Raw genomic sequence first — 25,091 nt, 5'->3', positions numbered from 1 at the left:
TGAATATTATTTATATCGCTAAAGAACGATAACAATATAAAAAACGTGAATATTATTCATATAGGAATTTCACAGATTTATTACAGATGTATTTAAGAAATTGTAGAAGAATAGTAATTAGTAACAGTGTCCTATTTATTCTTCTTGGAGCCAAATTTGTAACTTTTAAAAGTGTGGTTACTATGTTGAAGTGTATGTGTTGCAACGGATGCTTGATTTGTTATGTATGTGAGTCAGTTATGGGATGCTTGATGTCGTCGCAATGTCGTAATTATAGTTTGATTGTGTTTGTGTGACTATTGTGTATTAATTTATGATGTATGGTACGGAAATCTGCATATTTGTGTTATAGAAGTGTTACGTGTGTGTTGTTAATGTTTTTGTATGTTTCAAATTGATAATTGATATTTGTTTTGCAATCGCAATGCCTAATTTACGGATTGTTTATGTTTTGTTTACATCGCGTAAGCTAATTTAATTTTCTTTTCCTTTCCTCTTTATGCTTATCTTTTTTTGTGTATAAAACTAGAGCCCTAACATACATATGTAAAATAGGGCTAACCCCCATTGGAGATACTATAGCTACAATAGTAATAATTATTATTCATATCATTATAAAACGATAACAGAATACAAATGATGACTTGAATTTTATTCATATCTCTAAAGAACGATAACAAAATATAAATTACGTGATATCCATCAAGAATGATAACTGGATATAAATGATAATTTGAATATCATTTACATCGCTAAAGAACGATTAAAAAATAAAATGAAAACTTGAAGAAGGCGCGAACCCAGAACCTTTGAATCATTAAACAAGCACTCTACCGCTGGTCTGCGAGGAGCAGATATGGAACACTTTCATAGTTCCGGAACTGCTTGTACAAGCACATGCATTGTGTAACATCGCTGCGACCCGAAGTGGACTTTGAAAATATTCGCTGTTCACGAGTGTGGCCACTTTTTTTTTTTTGACAGCTGTACAGTCTCAATCTTGATGTAAGAGCACTGGTTTTCGTGATTAATGCCTTTGCATGCATATAACATTTCGAACACCATACTAACTTCTTCAATATGCAAAACAATATGACAAGAAACACAGGACCACAATCTCTGCCTCAAACTCAAGATTACAGCTGTTGAAAGATTCTGGATTATTGTAACATCCACGCAACTGTGTTCCTATCTTGTGAATTTCTTTTGAAATGGCTCGTTTTTTAATTCTATCAATTCAAACATTTTATAGTAATATACTAATAACTTAATAATACATTTGGAAACAAATGAATAGATTTTAAACCCTTCAACTTATTATCCATGTCTTTTGAACACAGTGAATATGAGATAACTTACCTCTCAATTTTCTTTGAAATTCTTCATCATTATTTTGAAACTGAACAGAATTTTGTTTCAAATGTTTAGCATTATTAGGTTTCTTGGTTTCATCCAACTTTTCTTTGATAATCGCATCTTCCTGCACCTTCTTTCCAGCTATATTATTATTATCGAGTTGATCTGAAAAATAGAAATACGATCATAATTTATTTGAAACATCTAATTCTTAAAAAAAAAAAAACTCCCTGTATAAAATCACAAGGAGAACAGCTTTCACAGCTATTGTGGTGTTGACAACATGCATCAGCAGCACTAAAGTAAGTATCAAACCTCATACAACCAACCTTAGTCCTAAGACAAAGCAGACTTCATCCCAAGAAACAATTTGTCCCACCACAATTCATTCCAAGATACTTCATTTCACCGCAATTAATTGTGATTTTAAGGAAAGTTCAATATCGTTAATTGTAGGAAAAAGTCAGAAATTACTTGGAAATAATTTGAAAACATCTCACAATTTTTCGCTGTTGTCCACCAACAGTCATGAATTTAGAACAAGATCAAATTATTTGGAAATAATTTGACATCATCTGGCAAAAAATTTAGTTATTGCTTAACAATCATGAATTTATGAGACCTAATTATTTGGAAATATATATATTTTTTTGCCATAGCTTACCAACAGTCGTGAATTTACAACAAGATCAAATTATTCGTAAATAATTTGAAATCATACTTACTTATTGGCTTTTAAGGAATCCGGAGGTTCATTGCCGCTCTCACATAAGCCCGCCATTGGTCCCTATCCTGAGCAAGATTAATCCATTCTCTATCATCATATCCCACCTCCCTCAAATCCATTTTAATAGTATCCTCCCATCTATGTTTTGGCCTCCCTAAAGGTCTTTTTGCCTCCGGCCTCACAACTAACACTCTATATGCATTTCTGTATTCGCCCATACATGCTACATGCCCTGCCCAGCTCAAACGTCTGGATTTAATGTTCCTAATTATGTCAGGTGAAGAATAATGAGTGAGAATCCAAGTTTCACAACCATAAAGAACCGGTAATATAACTGTTTTATAAATTCTAACTTTCAGATTTTTTGACAGCAGACTGGATGATAAAAGCTTCTCAACCGAATAATTTGAAATCATCCAACAACAATATTTCATCGTTGCTTAACAAAGTTGTGAATTTAAAACAAGAGTGAATTAGTTGGAAGTAATTTGAGAACACCTCACAACTTTTTTAACCATCCAACAATTTTTTTTATGTTTATTAACAACACTTATGAATTTGGAACACGATCAAATTATTGGAAATGTGAATTTAGAACAAGATCAAATTATTTTTAAATAATTTGAAATCACTCCACAACAATTTTTTCGCCATTGCTTAACAACAGTGAATACAGAAGAAGACCAAAATTGTTTGTAAAAACAAGGTAGAAGAAGGAAGTAGAAATTTTGGTAACATTATAGAGCGCCCACATCTCACGACATCTGAGAAAGAAAACTCCAAATTAGTTTGCAAAGGATACCTGTATACAAAGCATAAAGAAGTCTACTATTATCAATTATTAATGTTGGATTTTACGCAATGCGATACATAGCATATTTAGGGTATATGCCCTTAAAGTGATATAAAATGTTTCTCCAAAAACTGGAATTTATTTGGTACAAACCTAGGACGAATTCTGAATAGAACGAATTTACCAGGACAAATTTTGTAACAATACGAATTCACGCTGTAACAAATTGGTACAAATTGTCCAAGACAAACTGTTGTACATTCTATATAAATATTATACTTCAAATAAGGATAATTAAAATTAAAATATTGAAGACACAAAAACAATAGTACACCATGGGGCTCTCTTTGGGTACATGTGATGGAGTGATGGCATTAGTGGTAGACGTGTTATGTAGGGTGTGTCACAACTATGACTTTTTGCGGTCTTTAACTAGATTTGTTAAAACAAAGTAAAAAATGACAAATTTGAACTATGTACATAAGTTAAAATTGTTGTCAAACTACAATTTCGCACACAGATACGTTACCAACAAGTTGTACTGAGTTTATACAAAAACTTTTACGAGTATATATGGCTTGGGGCAACACAGTGATAAGTCACACTCAAATTTTAAGGAAAACAACTCTAAGGATTATTTGAGAGTTGTTTTCCTGTAAATTTGAGTGTGGCTTATCACTATGTTGCCCCAAGCCCTTCATATACAGAGGAAAGTATGAAGAAAAACATATGAAAACACAGTTAGTTATTCATACCTTTAACATGATTCGAAGAAACGGTCTTCACTGTCACTTTAATGTGATTCGAAGAAACAGTCTTCACTGTCACTGATTTGTTTTTGTCTTTGTCATTCTGTACGCTTTCATTAGTAGCAGTTTCTGGCTCTGGATCTTTCGTATTAATAAATTCTGGAACAATGACAGGAAAAGTATAATGGCCAAATTTTCAAATATTTACACAATAACAAAACTTACTAAAAACACGTGGAAGATATGCATTCCTTTATGAACTCTGAACTTCACTTAATTGCCTAATTAATGATCTTGTGTAGTATATTCTTTGACTAAGGTAAAGCTTATCTGTAAATCTCAGCCCATACATCGAGTTCCATGATAAGATAAATTCATATGTGATGAGTTCTAACAACACAACTTACCTGAAAAAGCTATTTTTTGAAGAATGTTTCTGTATTTCGAACTAACAAATATTTTGAAGAATTCCTTCCAGACTTGTGATTCTTCATTGCCATACCAGTAAGGAAACGACTGACTTACAGTCGACAAATGCACATAGTTCTTCAGTTTCAGCAGATCTGACCATATGGAGCGCAATTCCTTTTTTATCTCCTGTCTTGCTTCAGGCCATGCTACAGAAATGGCCTTCGTACCATTTAACTCCAGTTTCCGAAGTGTTATGTTCACATTAATCTAAAATAATTGAAACATTAATCTTTATTATGTAACAGCTAACTGACATTGCTATTACAGGCATTCCTTACAAACATGTAGCAAAGATATGAACAGGAAATACACTTCTGCAAACTTTGAAACTGAAAACAATGAAATATTAAGTCTACAGTACATTGGACAAGAAAAGCTTATTCATTCAAATGAAACAAATAAATGGACCTGTTTGTTTTAACAAGTGACCTAAGACACAGCTAATTAAATCTCATTGCTCTGTAACAATAACATTAAAACCAATTATATAACCAACAGCTCTGCAATTCTGCATCACAGGAACTGGGGGAGAAGGTGATGTTATGTGGCTGCCAAAGACAAAAATAGGAATACCAAAAAGAAGTGTACTGAATTTATCATTAACATGTCTTTGCATTTAGTAAGTCTGCTACAATCAGTATGTAATTTAAAAAATGCTAAGCAGTAGCATCACCACTGTAAAACAAATAGTTAAATATTAAATAATGAAGAGACAGATTTCAACAAATGTATACATTTTGTCCTTCACTGATTATATGTATGGAAAATGCTGGAAAGACTATGAATATCAGAACACGTAATCATAACATTCATAAGAAAACTTTATATGGATCAGAAAGGTATGTATATGAACACAAGAAGTGGACAAAAGAGTCATTTAGAAACAGTGAAAAGCAAAATAAAGGATGCAGCCTATATTCTGGATCACTCAACTTGTGCAATAAAAGAATCAAGATTCAACAACTCAAGATATACCAAAAGCAAAACATTACTTGCAGAAAATAAGGTATCACATATAGTTTGTTAGTACTTTGTAGTTTGAGTAGAATAAAATTAATGTTTATGACACTAATATTTTATCGTAACTGTATGCCTTCATTATGATATTATAAACTGTTAGTATCCTGTACTTTAGTTGAGTTACTTTACAGGGAGTTATACCTGAGACTTCGATTTGCATAATACACGCCACTGTTCGTTAACAGAAAACCACAATTTAAGTCACACAGAGTCTGTGTGCACTCAATGTTGGTTGCTTGATGATTGTCAGCCCATTCTGAGGTCTGTGAATATAGAGGGAAAAATTGGGTCGGTGTCTGGTAGAGTTCCTGGGTAGATGTTGGTAGAGCATTGGTACGTTTAACCAAAGGTCCCAGATTCGATACCTGGCCCCGTAACAATTTTTCCCTTGAAATTATTCAAATCAAGTTATACCTGAAAGTTCGATTTGCATAAATCACGTCACTGTTCATTAACAGAAAACCACAATTCAAATCACACAGAGTTTGTGTGCACTCAATGTTGGTTGCTTGACAGTTGTCAGCCCACTTTGAGGTCTGTAGATATCATCATCATCATCATCATCATCATCATCATCATCATCCATAGTGCTACAGCCCGGATCAGGCCTCGGCTTCCTTAAGAATTCTTCTCCATCGGTCTCAATCTTTAGCCACCGTCCACCAGTTCTTCACTCCAAGCCTCTTAATGTCGTCCACAACACAGTCCATCCATCGTAGCTTTGGCCTTCCAACTCTTCTTCCTCCAGCAATCCCATATTCCATAACCATCCTAGGTATTTCACATTCATCCATTCTCTTAACATGCCCTGCCTATCTCAGACGAGCAATCTTAATGGATGTTATTATATCGGGAGACTCATAAAACTGGTATAATTCGTTATTATATCTTATTCTCCAAGTTTCACCATCCCTTACAGGTCCAAAAATCCTTCGCAATATCTTCCTTTCAAATGCGGCCAATCTAAATTTATCCCTTTCACTAAGAGGCCATGTCTCTGATGTAGATATAGAGGGAAAAATTGGGTTGGTGTCTGGTAGAGTTCCTGTGTAGCTCAGTTAGCAGAGCATTGGTACGTTTAACCAAAGGTCCCGGGTTCGATACCCAGCCCCAGAACAATTTTTACCTCGAAATTATTCATACATATGCTTTATTTTGGGACTAATAATATGATTGCTCATATTGCCAATGTGTCCATGACTGAGCTGAGCCATATCTTTGGGTGGAGAATTATCAGTAGGGGGTTATGGCCGACTCGTCCCCCAGATCTAACATCGTTAGATTTTTATGTATGGGGAACACTAAAAAACAGAGTATATGCAAATAATTCTCGCACAATTGAACAACTGAAGGATAACATTCGTGACACAATTAGACAAATCAGTGCAATGGAGCTCATGAATGTGTATGATGGTTTTTTATGGTGATGTGAACTCTATTTAGTGCAAAATGGTCAACACTTTCAGCAGCTACTGTCATGAGGGTGAGTACAAAATTCTGTAATTAATATAACATATAATAATTAATGTTAACTACAACATATTATGGTTACTAAGTATGCATGTAAGTTGTAATTTGGTGAAGTGCAGTGAGTTTAAGGGCCCGGTTGCGGGCAGTCGCTAAAGCACCATGCTGCCCAGCAGCCAAAGAATAAACCGGTACTTATCATTGGAATGCTCTGTAGTTTGCCCAATACAGCACTTTCGTATCATAAGACGAATTTCAAAGCGAGGAGTAAATCTCAATTGAGGATCAGAAAGGAAGAAAGATAGGAGGTTAAAAAGACAAAGAATAAAAACAAGACATGCAACATTACCATCCCGAATGTTAGAAGTATGAACATTGAAAGACTAGAAGTAATCAAGAGAGAAATAGTAGCAACATGAGCACCCATCAGTAATCATAAATTGGTTGTGTTATACAATAATATATCCAAAAATACATGAAACCGTAAAGTTCAATCAAGTACTAAAGTATACAACAGAAGTAAAAAAAATAGTCTTCAATCTAATGTACTTACAAGAGATTGTTCAATTTTCTCTGTTATATCCGGAGAAGGATGTTTGGGGTTCTGTTTAAGTAAAGTATGGTAGCACATGAGAAAAAGTTGAGTGAAGGTGCTCAGAATTTGTTCTGCATGCCTAATACTGCCAAACCTACAGCTCACTTCTGGGTCAGAACAGAATGGCTCCACTACCCACACTGAAAAATAAAATATTTCATTACTTTAAAATTAAAGCTGTCCGAAGCAATATGCAGACTATTAAACTGTTTGATTGTTGTGATTTTGTTTGTGTAATGTTTTACTGAAATTACGCTGTTCAAGAAGCAGTAAAAAGAACATAAATGAGGTACTGAAAAGTGAGTAAGTACTATGAGTTGGTGGTATAGTAACAATGGTAGTTTATTTAACAATGCTTTCAACTGCAGTGGTTATTCAGCATCAAAACTGAATATGAGCGACAAAAGACTAACAACTTTTGCTCGGATCCCTCTATTATTGGATAAGGAGGGAGACAGTTATAATGAGGTAATTGTGTATGAGACAGATGAATAGCAAGTAATATCAGAAGCAAACACCATTTGAGTTAGGGGGCCTGAGAGACGTGGGGAGGGGGGGCAGCCCAATTTTTAGATTTTTTTTTTTTTCAGAGAGAGGAAGAAGGTCTTAGCACTGCATTTAAATTATAGAATTTCAACATTCAACATTAAAATATTGGCGAGGGGGAGGGCCCTGACAAATATTTGTCGGCTAGGCCTACAATACCTATGCCTTCATAATGAAAAAATGCTTTTTATATTGTTGCAAGTCATCAAGAAGTTTTCACATTTTATTTATTTTGTCTGTTTTAACTCTGTACCTGGTTATTTAAAGTTTAATGTGGTTTTCTTTTAATTTTAAAATGAAACTTTATTTTAAAAAAAAAAATCACATAAATACCGTATCTTAAAATTCTCATTGAATTACGATTTTCGTACTCAATAATTGATACGAGATATTAAATAAACAATACGGTATTAAATTTACAACAAACCACAAAAATTTTTCCAACCGAAAAAAGGGCATTGTTACAATAATCAGTTTAAACTATAAGCAATTTAGTTCAGTCTGATGCTGGCCAGACCTCTAGTCTTTGTAGGAATATTCAGCATGTCGACAGTAAAGAAGTTACATTTTTTTAACATTAAAAACCATCGAATATGTTCTATATGCGAAAAAACCACTGAGTTTAACCAAATTATTATACAGAAATTTAAAATTTTCATTGACAGTAAAATAGATCCCTAGTAATGATTAATTATGTATTAGTATCTATTTTATATATGTTCCAATCACTTTAATCGAAGTATAAAGGCTACTTTACATTTGCTCGGGAATGGCAACTAGAACGAGAATGGAAAGCCAGAAACAAGAATGGGAATACTAATATTCACAAGTGAATGGAAAGACAAAGCATCTGCATCATTCTATTGTTTCAAGATGGATGACGAATTAGTCACATATTTTGGACTTATTTTGATATGTTTTAGTTGCTGAGAACACTAAAAGAAGGTAAATATTACTCACTATAATAAATGTCTTTATATGACAAGGATATACAGTATATACAAATTTATAAAATAAAACCATCTGCCCTTCAAAAAGGGTGACCACAAGGATCCAGAAAAAAAATACATATATAAAACTTTACAATGAAACAATGAAAATACATACAATAAATTTCAAAAGAAAATTAAAGTGAAGGTGAAATCATATTACTTGAAATATGAGATGAAGTTGCAAAATTTGAATTGAGTCCTTTAGAATTTCTCTAAGGATTTTCTCAACATTGTGAAATGTGAATCCCTTTGATTTTAAAAGGTTATAGGTGAATTTGGAGACGGTACCACGAACTTCAAAAAAAAGTCCGTGTACTGACCAACGATTAGCCATGATGTTATACTGCTTACTAAAGTAAGGAATGCAAGGTTCATAGATCAGTCTCTTTTCAACATCAGTCAGCTTTGGCTGTTGTGCATTTCTTTCAAACCTGATAGTCGGGTCTAGTAGTATCAACATATAAAATGAAATGAAAGAAAATGTAGTATTTTCCACAAAATCAGAAGAAAAATGTTTAAATATTGTCAACTTACCATCACTATTCAGCATCTCTCCGATTGTTGACCTAGCGTTTGCTTTCATTCTTTCATTTTTGTAACGAACATATTTATTATCATACAAGAGTTCTTTCTCTTGCACATAAACAATTAAAAATTCTTCAAACTTCATAGCTGCCATGATAATTTCGATGAACAATCAACAGTCGAAATTGAACAAGTGACTGATTTGACATGCACAGAAGAATCCCGAGAATGGAAATGTTAAAACTTCGTGAAATTTTGTTTCTCATTTCAGGGCTTACCATACCCAGAAAGCAACTGTCATAAAATAGAGCTTCCAAGATTGTTATTGTGTCCATTCTTGTTCTAGTTGTCGTTCCCGGGCAATTGTGAAGCCGCCTTAAAGATCATTTTGTATTGTGAAAAATATTCTCTGTGACAGACAACTATGAATGTGAGGCACTTAAAACTAGCAGCTTAAATATCTCCTGTATTATCAAATTAACACTTCCTACCATTGTAGGCTGCCTACAACGACGAAGTATAAAAATAACAAGGAATATAATTTCATATACATGCAAGTATTCTGACAAATTTTGATAACAATGAAAAGTAATAATACAAATCATTTATCTTCAAAATCTGAAATTAAAACTTACTGTTTTCGCAAGGTTTAATTTAAGGACATGTAAGAGCTCACAAATCTAGCCTACAGAAAATGAATATTAATCAGAGAGAGAGAGAGAGAGAGAGAGAGAGAGAGAGAAAGGATTTTCAGCACAAAGTTTCATTTTTACAACAGAACTATAGCCATAAGTGTAGAAGAAATTAAACGAAACAAAACTAGAATAATAATGCAGCAATTTAATGCAAATAATTAACAAAATATTGTTATTAAATGTTTATCCTCCATGTGAAATGCCTGTATGATACAAGAAAAACAATAACAGGAAGTGGTGATGTTATTTTGTTTACTGCAATAACAATAACAATAGAAAGTGATGAATCCAGTCCATAAGGAAATAGTAAGTTGTAGTATAAGATTGTAAAATTAGATTTTATGCACGAGTGGAAAGTTTAGTTTAATAATTTCCAGGAGCACATAAAATCTGTTTACTCTCATGTGCTATACAATATTTTATCCATTACTGGTATCTAAATTCAATTTTAAATTGTAATGTGTTTGTGAAGAAGTTATAAATGAATAATGTATGGATCTTATTGTTGCTAATGTGTTGGTTGTCATGAGGAGAGAGAGATTTACAAATTTTTAATTCACTGCTGTGAATAAAGCCATTGTTTAGGTTGCTAAGGACAATGAAATGAAGACCAGTTTAGATACCAGTCATGAATAATAATATTCTTACTCTCTAACTTTAAAGCAAGTTTAATCTGATAGACTATAAAATTCAGTAAATATATGGTAAATGAGATTACTTCCGTGTGAATACCTTACATTAAAACTAGGCTGTTACCAGGACAAGTCAAACAAGTTCATCCACAGATTTGCTGAGAAAGCAAATTATTTCACTCAGCTATGTGATCAGTTGGAGTTCCATATGGCATTGCAAATTTATCAGACTGTAAAAGCATCAATTTCTTCCTTAACTCAATTTTAAATTAGAGGAAAGTGATAGAAAATGCTAATGTTCAATAATTTATCTAAGTAAACTATTTTAACACTACATATTACTTTGAAGGAATTTTGAAGAAGATTCTTCAAATTACCAACTTGAAAATAGTTTGTCAAGACAAGACTTATTTCAAACTACGACCAGACACAAGCATCCACAGCTTATAACGCTCAGTAACAATTCCTTTAATGTTCTGTGTAAGTGCACATGTGCAAGAGAGAGAGAGTCTGCATGTGTGTAAGCACATTTTATGACTACAAGGACATTTGTTCTTGATTTCTTATACTAGTAAACAGAATGCACTGAAGTCATCCCAAATAAATGATACACTAAGTGGACAAAGTAAGACAGAATGAGGTCAAATTCGATTACAGGAAACTTCTACTGAAAAGGCTGAATTTACTACTATAGACAGGGAAGTGAATATTAGCCTTAATAGCCTTCAAGGGTACATCATTTTCTCCTGTCATCACCAATTATTATTTTTCCTTTATGACAGAATTATTATTATTATTATTACTATTATTGCTGTTATTTCTATTACTGGCTAATCGTTGTTGGTTAGTAAGTTAATATTAATAATATTGTGACAGCGACGTGAGATTCGAACTCACGACCAGCGTCCCGCAAGAGAGCAGATCGCGCGTCAGCCGACACGGCTCCACGGAGCACTGTGGGATGGCACGCGGCGGAGAGAAGAGAGGGGAAAGGGCCTACGCGCGAGGGGAGGCTGCGGCCGCAGCTGCTGCTTACGGAGTGAAGGGGGAACAGACCTTCCCAACTCTTCCAGAAGCCCGTCGAAGTGGAAAAATCGCGAATTCGAAGTTTCTCGGTTACGTTGCTGTGTTTATAAATTACGGACGCGAAGGAGTGTGTGTGTCATTCATGATTAGTTCAGTCAGTAAGCCAGTGAACAGAGCAAGCCAGTCTTGTGTACCGGAGTTCGACTCGAGTGTGCGTCCGCAATTGTGTCAGCATCCAAAGGCCTGAGTTCGAGTGCAGTGGACCGCAGTTGGAGGGACCTGAGTTCGAGTGCAGTGGACCGCAGTTGGAGGGACCTGAGTTCGAGTACAGTGGACTGTCTCTGAAGGTCTGTGGTTCGAGATACTGTGAACTCGAGTGACTGAGCTAGAAGAACTGTGAACTGAGAACTGATAGTTCTGATTTGTAAATAGTGCTTTGTAAATATTAGTTAAGATTAACAGTTCATTGTTGTTCGTAATGATCCAAGTAAATTGTCATTGCCGTCAGTGGAGTGCTATAACGAATACTGTGTTGAGTGAAAATCCTATTGTTGACGAGAGCGTTTAAGGTGAATTGTAGAAAGGAATTATTGTTGGAAGAATAAAATTCCTATTGTTGAGTTGAAAAAAAATTCACACTGGTGTCAGAATCGGGACATTATCGACAATGGAGAACCTACAGCAGATCCTGCAAGCCATCGCAGAAATGAAAGCAGACATGAACAAACACATCAGTGAGTTGAAGAATGGCATAAATGAAGTGAAAACGGAGATGAAAAGTGACATAAGTGAAGTGAAAGGCGACATAAGCGGAGTGAAAGGCGACATATGCGGAGTGAAAGGCGACATAAGCGGAGTGAAAGGCGACATAAGCGGAGTGAAAAATGACGTCACTACGCAAATTGAAAGCGTTTCAGCCCACGTAGATGGAATTGTCGCCATCGTGAAAGACGAACTCAAAGCCGATCTTGACAACCTAAACAAGAATTTTACAACTATAAACGAGACAGTAACCGAATTGAGACAGGAGGTAGACCATTTCGACGGCAAAATCCGCGATCTCGAGCGTCGTTAAGAGCAGACGAGCGAGTTGCTGGACAAGACGAGTGAGGTGATGGACAAACACGCCGAGGAAAATAAGCACATACTCACGTTGATGGACCGACATGCTGAAGAAAACAAGCACATCCTCGCGTTGGTGGATCGCCAGGCTAGAGAACAGAAACAGATAGTTGCCGAGGAGGTTCGACGGGCCATGAAAGAAGCGGCCACAGAGTTGAGGACTCCATATAGTGGCCCTGCGGAACCATCGCCTTCAGCCAGACATCACAACGTCAAGACGCCGAAGTTCGACGGTACGACGTCTTGGGCGATATTCCGTCGCCAGTTCGAGGCCATTGCAGAGCACAATGGGTGGACGCTAGCAGAGAAAACCACTCAGCTGCTGGCCGCGTTTCAGGGACAGGCGTCGGAGATTCTTCACAGCGTTCCAGAAGATGGGACAGCTGCCGAGATAATGTCGGCCTTGGAGGGACGTTATGGTGACCATCAACTTGCTGCAGCATTTAAGACCCAACTAAAAACTAGGGTCCAACAGTCAGGCGAGTCCCTGCAAGAATTTGCAATGGCGGTGGAACAACTGGCCCATAAGGTCCTCAGGGGCCTACCTAATGATTTCATTGCTGGAGAGGCGGCCTACACCTTCGGCAGCGGGGTTTGAGACCCCGAAATCAGACAACAGCTACTCCTGGCAGAGCATCGTACCATCAACGCAGCTCTGGCGGCGGCCCTCAGGATGGAGGCAGCAAAGTTGACGGCAAACGTCTCGACGTCGCACCGGATTAGGAGCGTCGCGGCGGCCGACGTCGAGGAGCGTCAACCGAAGTCACCCGAGCGCCGAAGACGAGGAGTGCCTACCTGCTGGTCTTGCGGCGAACCTGGGCACCAGAGGAGGGACTGTGAACGATCTGGTCACAAACAGGAAAACTAAGAGGGGCCGATGCGATGAGGGGCACGTCGGCGCCGTCATCACCATCCCCTCGGCTGATCTTGAAGACGGTTAACAGAAGATACAGAAGATGCGACGATGGGCTGATTGCTGACGGATGGATAAGAGGCCGCCCATGCAGAGTATTGGTAGACACCGGGGCATCGCTCACCATCGCCAGACCGGAAGTCATGCGTGGCCTACCTGGGAGGACGCCGCTGCGCCGGTATGAGCTACGTACTGCCTCAGGCGAGAGCCTGCCCATCCAGAAAGAGGTTTTCCTGGATTTGACCTTGGGAAAGAGGAGACTGGAGATGTGGGTGTTCGTCGCCAACATCACTGAAGACGTCATCCTGGGACTCGACGCCATGCGGATCTTCGATGCAACGGTGGACGTCCGGCGCCGTATCCTCCGTTTTGGTCGGGATGAAGTGTTCCTGAGGGACGTCGAAGACCAACCCATGGCCAGCAGACTCACCTTGGAGAATCATATGACAATCCCAGCAGGCTGCGAGATGGTGGTGACGGCAAGACTGGATGGACAACCTAAGAGACACCTGCTCCTCGATTCGCAAACAACTCTGATAGATGGGGTTTATGTGGCCAGATCCCTACTCCCGAATCAGAAGGTGGTACTGGTGAGGGTCCTGAATGTCACCAATCGGGACAAGGAGGTGCCTAGTGGAACTGTACTAGGTAACGTCGAGCCGGTGGCGTCTGTGACGTCGCTGGCAGAAAACGAGGAGTGTTACCGACCACGTCCAGATCTAGACCCATCACTGAAAGAGCTGGCTCGAGAATTGCCGGCGAATTTAAGCAAAAGAGAAAGAAGACAAGTCCACGATCTACTGACAGAATTTCAGGACGTGTTCAGTCTGTCTGAAAATGACTACGGGAGAACGGAGAAAGTTCAGCACCGCATCGACACCGGAAATGCTCGCCCAATCAGACAACCTCCTCGACGCGTCCCTCTAGCTAAACAGAGGGAGATTGACAGCCAACTGGAGGGCATGAAAGCAAGAGGGGTCATCGAGGAATCCGACAGCACTTGGTCATCACCTGTAGTGCTGGTGAAGAAATAGAATGGGGACCTGCGCTTCTGCGTGGACTACAGAAGACTGAATGACGTCACCAAGAAGGACTGCTTTCCCCTTCCACGAATTGACGATACCTTGGACACCCTGGCCGGAGCAGAGTGGTTCTCGACGTTGGATCTCAAGTCAGGATACTGGCAGATGGCGCTACATCAGGAGGACAAGGAGAAAACGGCATTCTCTACAGGCCAGGGACTATGGCAGTTCACCGTTATGCCGTTCGGCCTCTGCAACGCTCCAGCTACATTCCAGAGACTAATGGAGTCCGTAATGAGAGGCCTGACATACGACACCTGTTTGCTGTACCTTGATGACGTCATTGTGGTGGGCAAGACTTTCGGCGAACAGCTGTTGAACCTGAGGAAAGTGTTCGAGAGACGCGACAAGCCAGACTGAAGTTGAACCCGAAGAAATGTCATCCATTCCAGAAGAAAGTCAGCTACCTGGGGCACGTAGTAGGGACCAACGGAGTGGCCACGGACCCGGAGAAGCTACAAGCCATCAGAAGATGGCCGAGACCGAGGGACAAGCAGGAGTTGCGCCGCTTTCTCGGCCTCTGCACTTATTACAGAAGGTTCGTAGCTAGGTACGCCAACATTGCTAAGCCTCTAACCCAGCTGACCGAGGAGAAACGACAATTCCAGTGGACGGACGAGGCGGAGTCATCCTTCCAGTCACTGAAAGAGGCGCTCTGCACTGCTCCTGTACTGGGATATCCCATCCCTGGAAGAAAGTTTACACTCGACACGGACGCTAGCAACGTAGGCATCGGTGGAGTACTCTCTCAGGAACAGGACGGGCAAGAGAGGGTGATTGCCTACTTCAGCCGAACACTATCCAAGGCTGAGAGAAACTACTGTGTGATGCGTAGAGAACTTCTTGCCATTGTGGAAGCCCTGAAGCACTTCCACAAATATTTGTATGGCCAGGAATTCCATCTGAGGACAGACCATTCTGCACTCACCTGGCTATTGGGCTTCAAGAATCTGGAGGGGCAGACCGCCCGTTGGGTTCAACGTCTGCAGGAGTACAACTTCACCTCTGAACACCGACAAGGGAAGAAACATTTCAACGCTGATGCCCTATCACGACGTCCATGCCCGGATGGCTGCAAACACTGCCTGAAAGTAGAAGAGCGGGATGGCGCCCACGCAGTCCGAGCAATTGCCGCCCAGCCGAGCCCAGGATGGGATAACGCCGCCATAAGGAGGGAGCAGCTGGAGGACCCAAACATTGGACAGCTACTGCGTGATGTGGAGTCCAGCCAGAGATCAGTATGGGCCGATATCGCCAACCGTAGCACCACTTACAAGAGCTACTGGGCCCAGTGGGAATCCTTCACTGTCAAGGACGGTATCCTGAAGAGGATTTGGGAGTCGGCCGATGGAAGGGCCCGCATAGAACAACTTGTCCTGCCCAGGAGCAAGGTGAAGGAAGTGCTGGAGGAGACTCATGCTGGAGTGACTGGAGGCCACTTGGGAGCCAACAAGACACTGGACAAGTTAAGGCAGAGGTTCTACTGGTTTCATCAGAGAGCCAACACGGAACAATGGTGCCGAAGATGCGACACCTGTGCAGCCAGTCGCGGACCAAGGACACGCAGCAGGGGAGCCATGCAGCAGTACGTGGGAGCTCCTTTTGAGAGGATCGCCATCGACGTTGCTGGACCGTTCCCGGTCACGGATCTCGGGAACCGCTACCTGCTAGTCGCCATGGATTACTTCACAAAATGGCCAGAGGTGTACGCAATTCCCAACCAAGAGGCTTCGACGGTGGCCGACGCGCTGCTTGACAACTTTATCTGCCAATTCGGGGTGCCCCGGGAATTGCATAGCGATCAGGGGCGCAACTTCGAATCCAACCTGATGGGAGAATTGCTCGAGCGTCTGGGGGTGCATAAAACCAGGACCACTCCCCTCCACCCACAGTCCGACGGCATGGTGGAACGATACATCAAAACCGTGGAGGAGCACCTGCGGAAGGTGGTGTCCAACCATCAGCGAGACTGGGATGCCAGAGTCCCACTGTTCCTCTTGGCCTTTAGAGCTTCGGTCCACGATACAACAGGGATGACACCGGCAAACATGGTCTTCGGGAGAGAGCTGCGCCTGCCCTGTGATCTGCTGTTTGACACGCCACCCAGCGCCGACCAGCCAGCAACTGACTTTGTGGCAGAACTCACCGAGAAGTTGAATGGAGTTCACCAACTGGCCAGAGAGCACCTCAAGATGGCCAGCGACAGGATGAAAGTGCACTACGACAGATTAGCCAACTCTGCAGGATTCCAGGAGGGCGACCTGGTGTGGCTGTATCGACCTACCAGGACCAAAGGGAAATCACCAAAGCTGCAGCGTGCCTGGGATGGACCATACCGCGTGGTGACCCAGAACAACGACGTGGTGTACTGCAACCAGCGACAACCTCGAGGGAAGATGATGGTGGTGCATCTGGACCGACTAGCAGCCTACCAAGGGACTGCCCGGGACGAGCAGCCCTAAGGAGGGAGCAATGTGACAGCGACGTGAGATTCGAACTCACGACCAGCGTCCCGCAAGAGAGCAGATCGCGCGTGAGCCGACACAGCTCCACGGAGCACTGTGGGACGGCGCGCGGCGGAGAGAAGAGAGGGCCTACGCGCTAGGGGAGGCTGCGGCCGCAGCTGCTGCTTACGGAGTGAAGGGGGAACGGACCTTCCCGACTCTTCCAGAAGCCCGTCGAAGTGGAAAAATCGCGAATTCGAAGTTTCTCGGTTACGTTGCTGTGTTTATAAATTACGGACGCGAAGGAGTGTGTGTGTCATTCATGATTAGTTCAGTCAGTAAGCCAGTGAACAGAGCAAGCCAGTCTTGTGTACCGGAGTTCGACTCGAGTGTGCGTCCACAATTGTGTCAGCATCCAAAGGCCTGAGTTCGAGTGCAGTGGACCGCAGTTGGAGGGACCTGAGTTCGAGTGCAGTGGACCGCAGTTGGAGGGACCTGAGTTCGAGTACAGTGGACTGTCTCTGAAGGTCTGTGGTTCGAGATACTGTGAACTCGAGTGACTGAGCTAGAAGAACTGTGAACTGAGAACTGATAGTTCTGATTTGTAAATAGTGCTTTGTAAATATTAGTTAAGATTAACAGTTCATTGTTGTTCGTAATAGTCCAAGTAAATTGTCATTGCCGTCAGTGGAGTGCTATAACGAATACTGTGTTGAGTGAAAATCCTATTGTTGACGAGAGCGTTTAAGGTGAATTGTAGAAAGGAATTATTGTTGGAAGAATAAAATTCCTATTGTTGAGTTGAAAAAAAAAATTCACAATATATTAATTAGTTACTAGAGCTGTCGATCAACTAAAAATTTTGATTGGTTAACTGCATGTCTTTAAGTGATTAATCACCTGTTAATCGAATTTTAATCGGTTGAACAAAAACCCCCCCCAATATAATTTTAGCCTATAATAGTTTGATTTCATATGCTATAAAGAACACATGTTTTACAATTATTTTTAATTTTATTGATGTATACTGCAAATAATTACTAAGCAACTGACACTGATGACGTAATGATATATATATATATATATATATATATATATATATATATATATATATATATGAGGCTATCAATTGAAAAACTCGCCTTATCCAGGTAAAGTGATTTGTCAGAAAACAGGAAAAACCGTTATGGATATGGACAGTTTTGCATTTGATAGTAGTTTTCTGAGCTCTATGGAAGAGGAATTAGACAAGATTTGCACAAACTGACTATATCAGTAGATAGAGAGCTGCAAGAAGTACATCATCTCATATGTAACTTATTTTTTTTTTTAATTTCGGATAAGGCGAGTTTTGCACTTGATAGTCTGAAAAAATAAAATCTCCAGTTTACACTTATTTACAGTCACCTCTCTCTGCTCTAGCCAAACACCTCAATATGTTGACAATATTTCCCAAATTTATTCGTTATTTCAGTTTCTTTATAACATAAATTAATATAAGCTTCACTATTAGGTGTTCCAAAATTGATTGAGAAGATGAACTGGAAGCAGCAATGTTAATAGACGTAGATTCACCTTGGAAAGGATGCACATGTTTAAGATAATATTGGAGACAACTTGTGCTTCCGGTATAACTGCATGATTTTCTGCATATGTGATAAAACACTGTTTTTCTGTCTGTCAGTTTTTCACAATCATTTAATTTAAATCCGAAACTTTCACCAAGTTTTCCACGCAATAGTTCATAAACCATATTTGTTACTAAAGTTCACAGATGTACAACACTGAATACACTTACCTCTGAATATCCAGAAATCACGCATAATCTTCGAGAGTGAACTGATACTGTAGACTTTTCAATTGCAAATTTCCAGCTACCTTCAGGTGGTTATTTTGACAAAGGACAACAAGTTTACAAATAAAATACAGTATACAGTACATCCTTTCCAAGGTTTACGAAAAAAAATGTTCAAAGAAAAAAAGTAATCTATTATGGTGGGGTTTGTGCGCAGTTTTACTTACACTATTACTCCTTTTAGCTTTCTAAAGTAAGAAGATAAGAACATCAGTTTATACTCATGACCTGTCAAACATAGCTTAAGATTTACCGCTCCAAATGATATACAGATTTGTGATACACAAACTTAACAAGGCAGTTGTATTTCCTTCATCACAAGATGATTTTTAATTAGTCTGATTAATTGATTGAAACTCGTTTGACCAGGTACTCGGAATTGGTTTCATTCATCGATTAAATCAACAGCTTTATTAATTACTAAATAAAATATTATAATTATTAAGTTCTCATCATTCTCATTCTCTTTCTCATTTTCATTATTATTATTATTATTATTATTATTATTATTATTATTATTATTATTATTACTATTACTATTACTACTATTACTATTATTATTATTATTATTATTATTATTATTATTATTATTATTATATTAGTATTATTATTAAGATGGAAGAAAAGGAAGTGGAGGAAAGTGCAAGATTTTTTGTTACACAATATTTCAGGAATATAAACAAATGTTCTAAGATTTTACGAGTACTATTATTATCCATAACTTCAACTAATATCATTAAGTGGGGTACCAATACCAAAAGCAAGTTATTTTCAGTTACATCAGTGCCACAAAAATTCTAAGCAAGTAAATATTTATCCTGTTTACAGTGCACAAGATAGCCAAGTTATTACTATCGTTTATAAGAGCATTTGCTATCCATGAATTGTGCAACAGTTAAAATGCAGTCTTGATACTACATAACAACTACGGGAATGTTTGAATCTTGTGTTTGTTCGTTCTATCATTCTCCATTGCCTTAAGTAGAGACCTGACATCACGCCAATTCAATGTCCTGGGATGAGCTTTAGGAGGAGTTAAGGAGACATATCTAATAGGTACTGATACCAGTAGAAAAAATAATTCCTTACTGGCAAACTATTTTCACTTACCCTCACAACAATGTTCCAGCATTTTCTCAATATATTCGTAGCCCATATGTTCCAATGCATCCACATAGTCAATCATACAGCTAGCAATAATATTCCATGAATCTAATACAGACCACACATGGAGTTTATCTGTCCATTCAGTAAACATATCTATCGTCATCTGAAAGATTAAAGCAACAAAAGGAGATAAAGAAAAAGAAAAGATGTATATAAAAGTACAGTAAAGCGTATTTAAAATGCATCATTACCTTTATCTCAATATTACAACTATTTAACAATAAAGATGTCCATTATGTCATTTCAAACACGTATACATTTAAGAAAAAAATATTCTGCACTGGGAGTTAGTGTCAATTTGGATGCCCAGTTTATAGATTATAGTGCCTTAAAACACACTGCCAAAGTTTCAGAAGAAGAAAGAAGTAGGAGGAGTGTGGGCTTGAAGTGCGTGGAATTTTAAGTAGTACAGAGGTGGTGTTTAGTGCCAAGGCTATACAATCCTCCAATGCATATGTAGAGATGGTTTTCTCTTATATTACTTTAAAGTGGACTGATGTTAGGAACAAGTGTTCTGTTGATTTCATCAATGCACAACTTCTTATCAATATGAACATTAATATGACTTGTTTGGAATTTGAATCAGAGTTCAAAAAATGAGAAACTACTGGAATCTACTAGGAGCAAAAAAAGTATAAATGGAAGCACTCTTAAATGAATGTAACAATGTGTCCCATAATATTCTTTACATCACAAACTGTCTTCAGGATTATTTTGCGGTGTACTAAATGTGTATTTCAATCATTTATGCTACTAAGACTAGGTTAATTATTGGGTTAGGTATGTGTACACTATTGTACTAAGTTTCACGGTACTACCACTTGTAAATGTAGTGGTAATGTGCATGCACTACTTTCCCCTTCATGGTCAGGTGAGCGTACAAGGCCAAAGTACAACATAAATAAATTAATAGTAGTAATAACACAGTATACGTATTCAAACAATAAGGAGACTTGGCCATTTTTTCTGCCAGATGGGCATTCACGTACATACAGCTTGCAATACAAGCAGTAGTTAAGTAACACTACTGAAAAAGTCAGATGTTTATAATATTTATAATACAGGAGCGAAATATTTATTAGAAGAATGAGGGTTTCAAAAGGACCTTATTGTACCACTGTAAATTGTAGCAACAACAAAGGACGAAACCCAGATTTGCATTTTTTTCACTTTCCTCTAAGATCCAGAGAGTTAAGGACAAAAATCCATACCTTACTAGGCCTACTGGTTTACACTTGGTAGGTGTTCCTCACATGATTAAGTTTCGAGGTTTTATCTTTTTATTTCATTTAATTTTATGTTAGCTTCTGTTGTAATGATTTCAGATGTAAAATATTCCAATAAGAATTCATTAATTAAAACTTCTGTACCAACAGTGTTCTCAATTCCAAATGGTTCAAAGCTGCTTACAGGAAAATGGAAGCCACCAACATTACAAAATACAACCAGTGTGATTAAAAAGCTCAAGTGGAAGGGTAAGTTGGTTAGGAATATTGTGAATAATTATATGTTGTATTTTTATTTTTAACCTCAAATTCAACAGGAAAATTGAAAATAACATTTTGTTTCATTCCATAAATTATATTAAATTAGAAAAGTTATAGGTAAAATGTACTGGAAATATTCTTACGAATGGTTATTTATGTAGGCCTATACAATACCTCCATTCTGGTTGGATGATCGTTCACCTTTGCTTTGGCATGTGGATGTGAGACCAGCAGCTAGCTGGTTGGTCTGAGGCCTTACAGGGCTGTAGCACTAAGAATTATTATTATTATTATTATTATTATTATTATTATTATTGTTATTATTATTATTATTATTATTATTATTATTATTACTTACTTACTTACTGGCTTTTAAGGAACCTGGAGGTTCATTGCCGCTCTCACATAAGCCTGCCATTGGTCCCTATCCTGAGCAAGATTAATCCAGTCTCTATCATCACATCCCACCTCCCTCAAATCCATTTTAATATTATCTCTCCATCTACATCTCGGCCTCCCCAAAGGTCTTTTTCCCTCCGGCCTCCCAACTAACACTCTATATGCATTTCTGGATTCGCCCATACGTGCTATATGCCTACCCATCTCAAACGTCTGGATTTAATGTTCCTAATTATGTGGTGAAGAATACAATGCGTGCAGTTCTGTGTTGTGTAACTTTCTCCATTCTCCTGTAACTTCATCCCTCTTAGCCCCAAATAATTTCCTAAAGCACCTTATTCTCAAACACCCTTAACCTATGTCCCTCTCTCAAAGTGAGAGTCCAAGTTTCACAACCATAAAGAACAACCGGTAATATAACTGTTTTATAGATTCTAACTTTCAGATTTTTTGACAACAGACTGGATGATAAAAGCTTCTCAACCGAATAACAGGCATTTCCCATATTTATTCTGTGTTTAATTTCCTCCTGAGTATCATTTATATTTGTTACTGTTGCTCCCAGGTATTTATTATTATTATTATTATTATTATTATTATTATTATTATTATTATTATTATTATTATTATTATTGATGTGTGAATAGAAAGTTATCATTGAATTAAATTTATCTTTTTGTGTTGACGATCTTCGAATTTAATTCATTGTATAATAATGATGTATTCTATTGATGTATCATATTTTTTTCTTATTAATAAAAACGACGATATTAATCTTCCAATGTATCCTGTTGGAGTTATTAAACTTGTAATACAGGGACTGGCGTTTGAAGTTTGTGCCTTTATCAAGTGAAATTCTGTTCATATTGTTCCTTTATTTAAACTTATTTACATTTGAAATGTCAGGCATGCACTAATATATGTACATACATTTTCCTTTTACTTAATATTACGTATTTTGTAACATGTATGTTCATTTTCAAGTTAATAGATATGGTGAGAATGAATATTAATATGTGGAATCCATGTCACCATGGGGAGGACACACCAAAACAATGAAAAAATGCTACATGAACATGTGTCCATTTGTACTCATTTCAGAGTTATCAGTACAGTTCTGTTGCAGTAATGATAGAGAGGCTTAACATTACAGAAAATGCTCAAATGACCCCCTGTGGCTTGAATGCAAGCCTGCAGTTGTCGTCGTGTAGAATTCCGCACTCTTTCAAATAAAAATCCAGTGGATTTAAGTCTGGAGAACGCGCAGGCCATCAAGTGGGTCCTATGCATCCTATCCATTTGTTAGAAAATAGTTCATTTAACACATTTCTGGATTTTTATTTGTGGAGTTGTCTGGGAAAAAAAAAAAAAAAAAAAAAAAAAAACATGTGTCTCAGAACCCATTCCCACCACTGAAATACTGCGTCAGCATATACAAGATGGCTGCCAACAAATCCGACGAACACCTGGTACATTTGAAACGATGCGGAATTCTATATGATAACTGCATGCTTACATTCAAGTCATAGGGTATCATTTTGAGCATTTCCTGTAATGTTAAGTCTCTATCATTACTGCAACACAACAGTACAGGCCTCGCAAAGGATTCTGAAGAATGGTCTTGGTCGTCATATCTAAGTGGCGAGCCTAACCAGTCTCGCTTACTAGTAAATCCCCCCCACACACATGTGACCGTACCAAAACAAACTCCGTCTGCTCAGACCAGGCCAGCGTACAATCCCCAGTATATTCTTGTGTGACACAGATGCGAGTGTTACTAGTTTGTAGTTGTGATAATTAGTTTCATTATGCCTCCTATAGTTTCCAAATTGAAAGGGAAGACATTGCACAGTCAAAGCCGAGAGATTGTTGCTAACGTTTACGATTACATGAAGGAGGAGGCGAAAGAAAAAGACCGATTTTCACCCGAGTATTTTAAAGAAGTGACGAAAGCCCAAGAAAGAGTTGCTGCAGCCACTGGGGTGTCGCACAGTTTTGTCTACAGAATTTTACGAAAAAAGCATGAAGAGGAAGGGACATCTTTCAACGCTCTTGGAAAAAAACACAACATCCCAAAAAGAATCACCGACATCGATGATTTCGATAAATGCGTAATCTGTCGCACCATATACAATTTCTATATAGAAGAAAAGTGTGCACCAACAATAAGAAGACTACTGCAGAAATTAAGAGACACTATCAATTTTCAAGGTAAACCCACAAGTCTTACAACAATAATCAAAAACTTAGGCTTTCGGTGGAGAAAAACAAGAACCAATCGAAGTGTTCTAGCTGAAAGACACATTATGCAAATCTAGTCTTTCAGGTGAAGCTTCCTGTAAAGCAGATTTGAATAATTTCAAGGGAAAAATTGTTCCGGGGCCGGGTATCGATCCCGGGACCTCTGGCTGAACGTACCAGCGCTCTCCCAACTGAGCTACCCGGGATCTCCACCCGACACCGTCTCAACTTTTCCCTTTATATCCACACAACTCGCGTGGGCTGACGAAACACCAGAGACCCACATCGAGTGCACACAATCTCTGTGTGACTTGGAATTGTGGTTTTCTGTTAACGTACACAGTGACGCAGCGATGAAGATAACGAATGTGAAAATGACCCAATGGAAAATGAAGACGAAGACATATCCGAACAGAATGTCACTATTATATTTGGTAATGAGTGTACTTTGTCCGTGCATCAACATAGTGTAAACACAAAGTGCAATTGTTTTTAAATAATATTTCATACCGGTACCTAAAAGTGTGGGATTTAAAAAAAAATAACAGAATGCCAGCATTATATTTCGTCAAGTAGTGACTGTACTTCCAGTAAATAAAATAGTGTATCTGTTATCGATAACGTCTGACCCTGCTAACTGCCTGACACTGCAACGGTTATGAAGTATGCTGTCCATCTCCCATCCACATCTGGTGAGTAACTTGCATCTAAGTTTCCATTACAAATTTCCATTCGTCTAGAACGAATGCTATGCCTGTACCAGTAACTCGGAAACGTGGTACAAATG

General features: G+C 38.6%; 1 protein-coding gene across 4 annotated transcripts in view; it reads right to left on the bottom strand.

Annotated features, from left to right (window-relative positions):
- Positions 1-25,091, bottom strand: part of LOC138704862 (uncharacterized) — a 125,182-nt gene that overhangs the window by 10,770 nt on the left and 89,321 nt on the right. For all 4 annotated transcript variants that reach the window (XM_069833199.1, XM_069833201.1, XM_069833202.1 and 1 more), the window contains 5 exons: positions 20,121-20,280; positions 7,137-7,318; positions 4,033-4,303; positions 3,632-3,784; positions 1,360-1,521 (listed from right to left, as the gene is read on the bottom strand). In XM_069833199.1, the coding sequence (XP_069689300.1) occupies positions 1,360-1,521; positions 3,632-3,784; positions 4,033-4,303; positions 7,137-7,318; positions 20,121-20,280 (928 nt within the window). The remainder of the gene's footprint in view (positions 1-1,359; positions 1,522-3,631; positions 3,785-4,032; positions 4,304-7,136; positions 7,319-20,120; positions 20,281-25,091) is intronic.

The sequence above is a fragment of the Periplaneta americana genome, chromosome 8, assembly GCF_040183065.1.
Source record: "Periplaneta americana isolate PAMFEO1 chromosome 8, P.americana_PAMFEO1_priV1, whole genome shotgun sequence".
NCBI classification, from domain to species: Eukaryota; Metazoa; Arthropoda; class Insecta; order Blattodea; family Blattidae; genus Periplaneta; species Periplaneta americana.
Note: the sequence above shows the minus strand (reverse complement) of the source record. Positions and strands in the feature narration are given on the sequence as shown.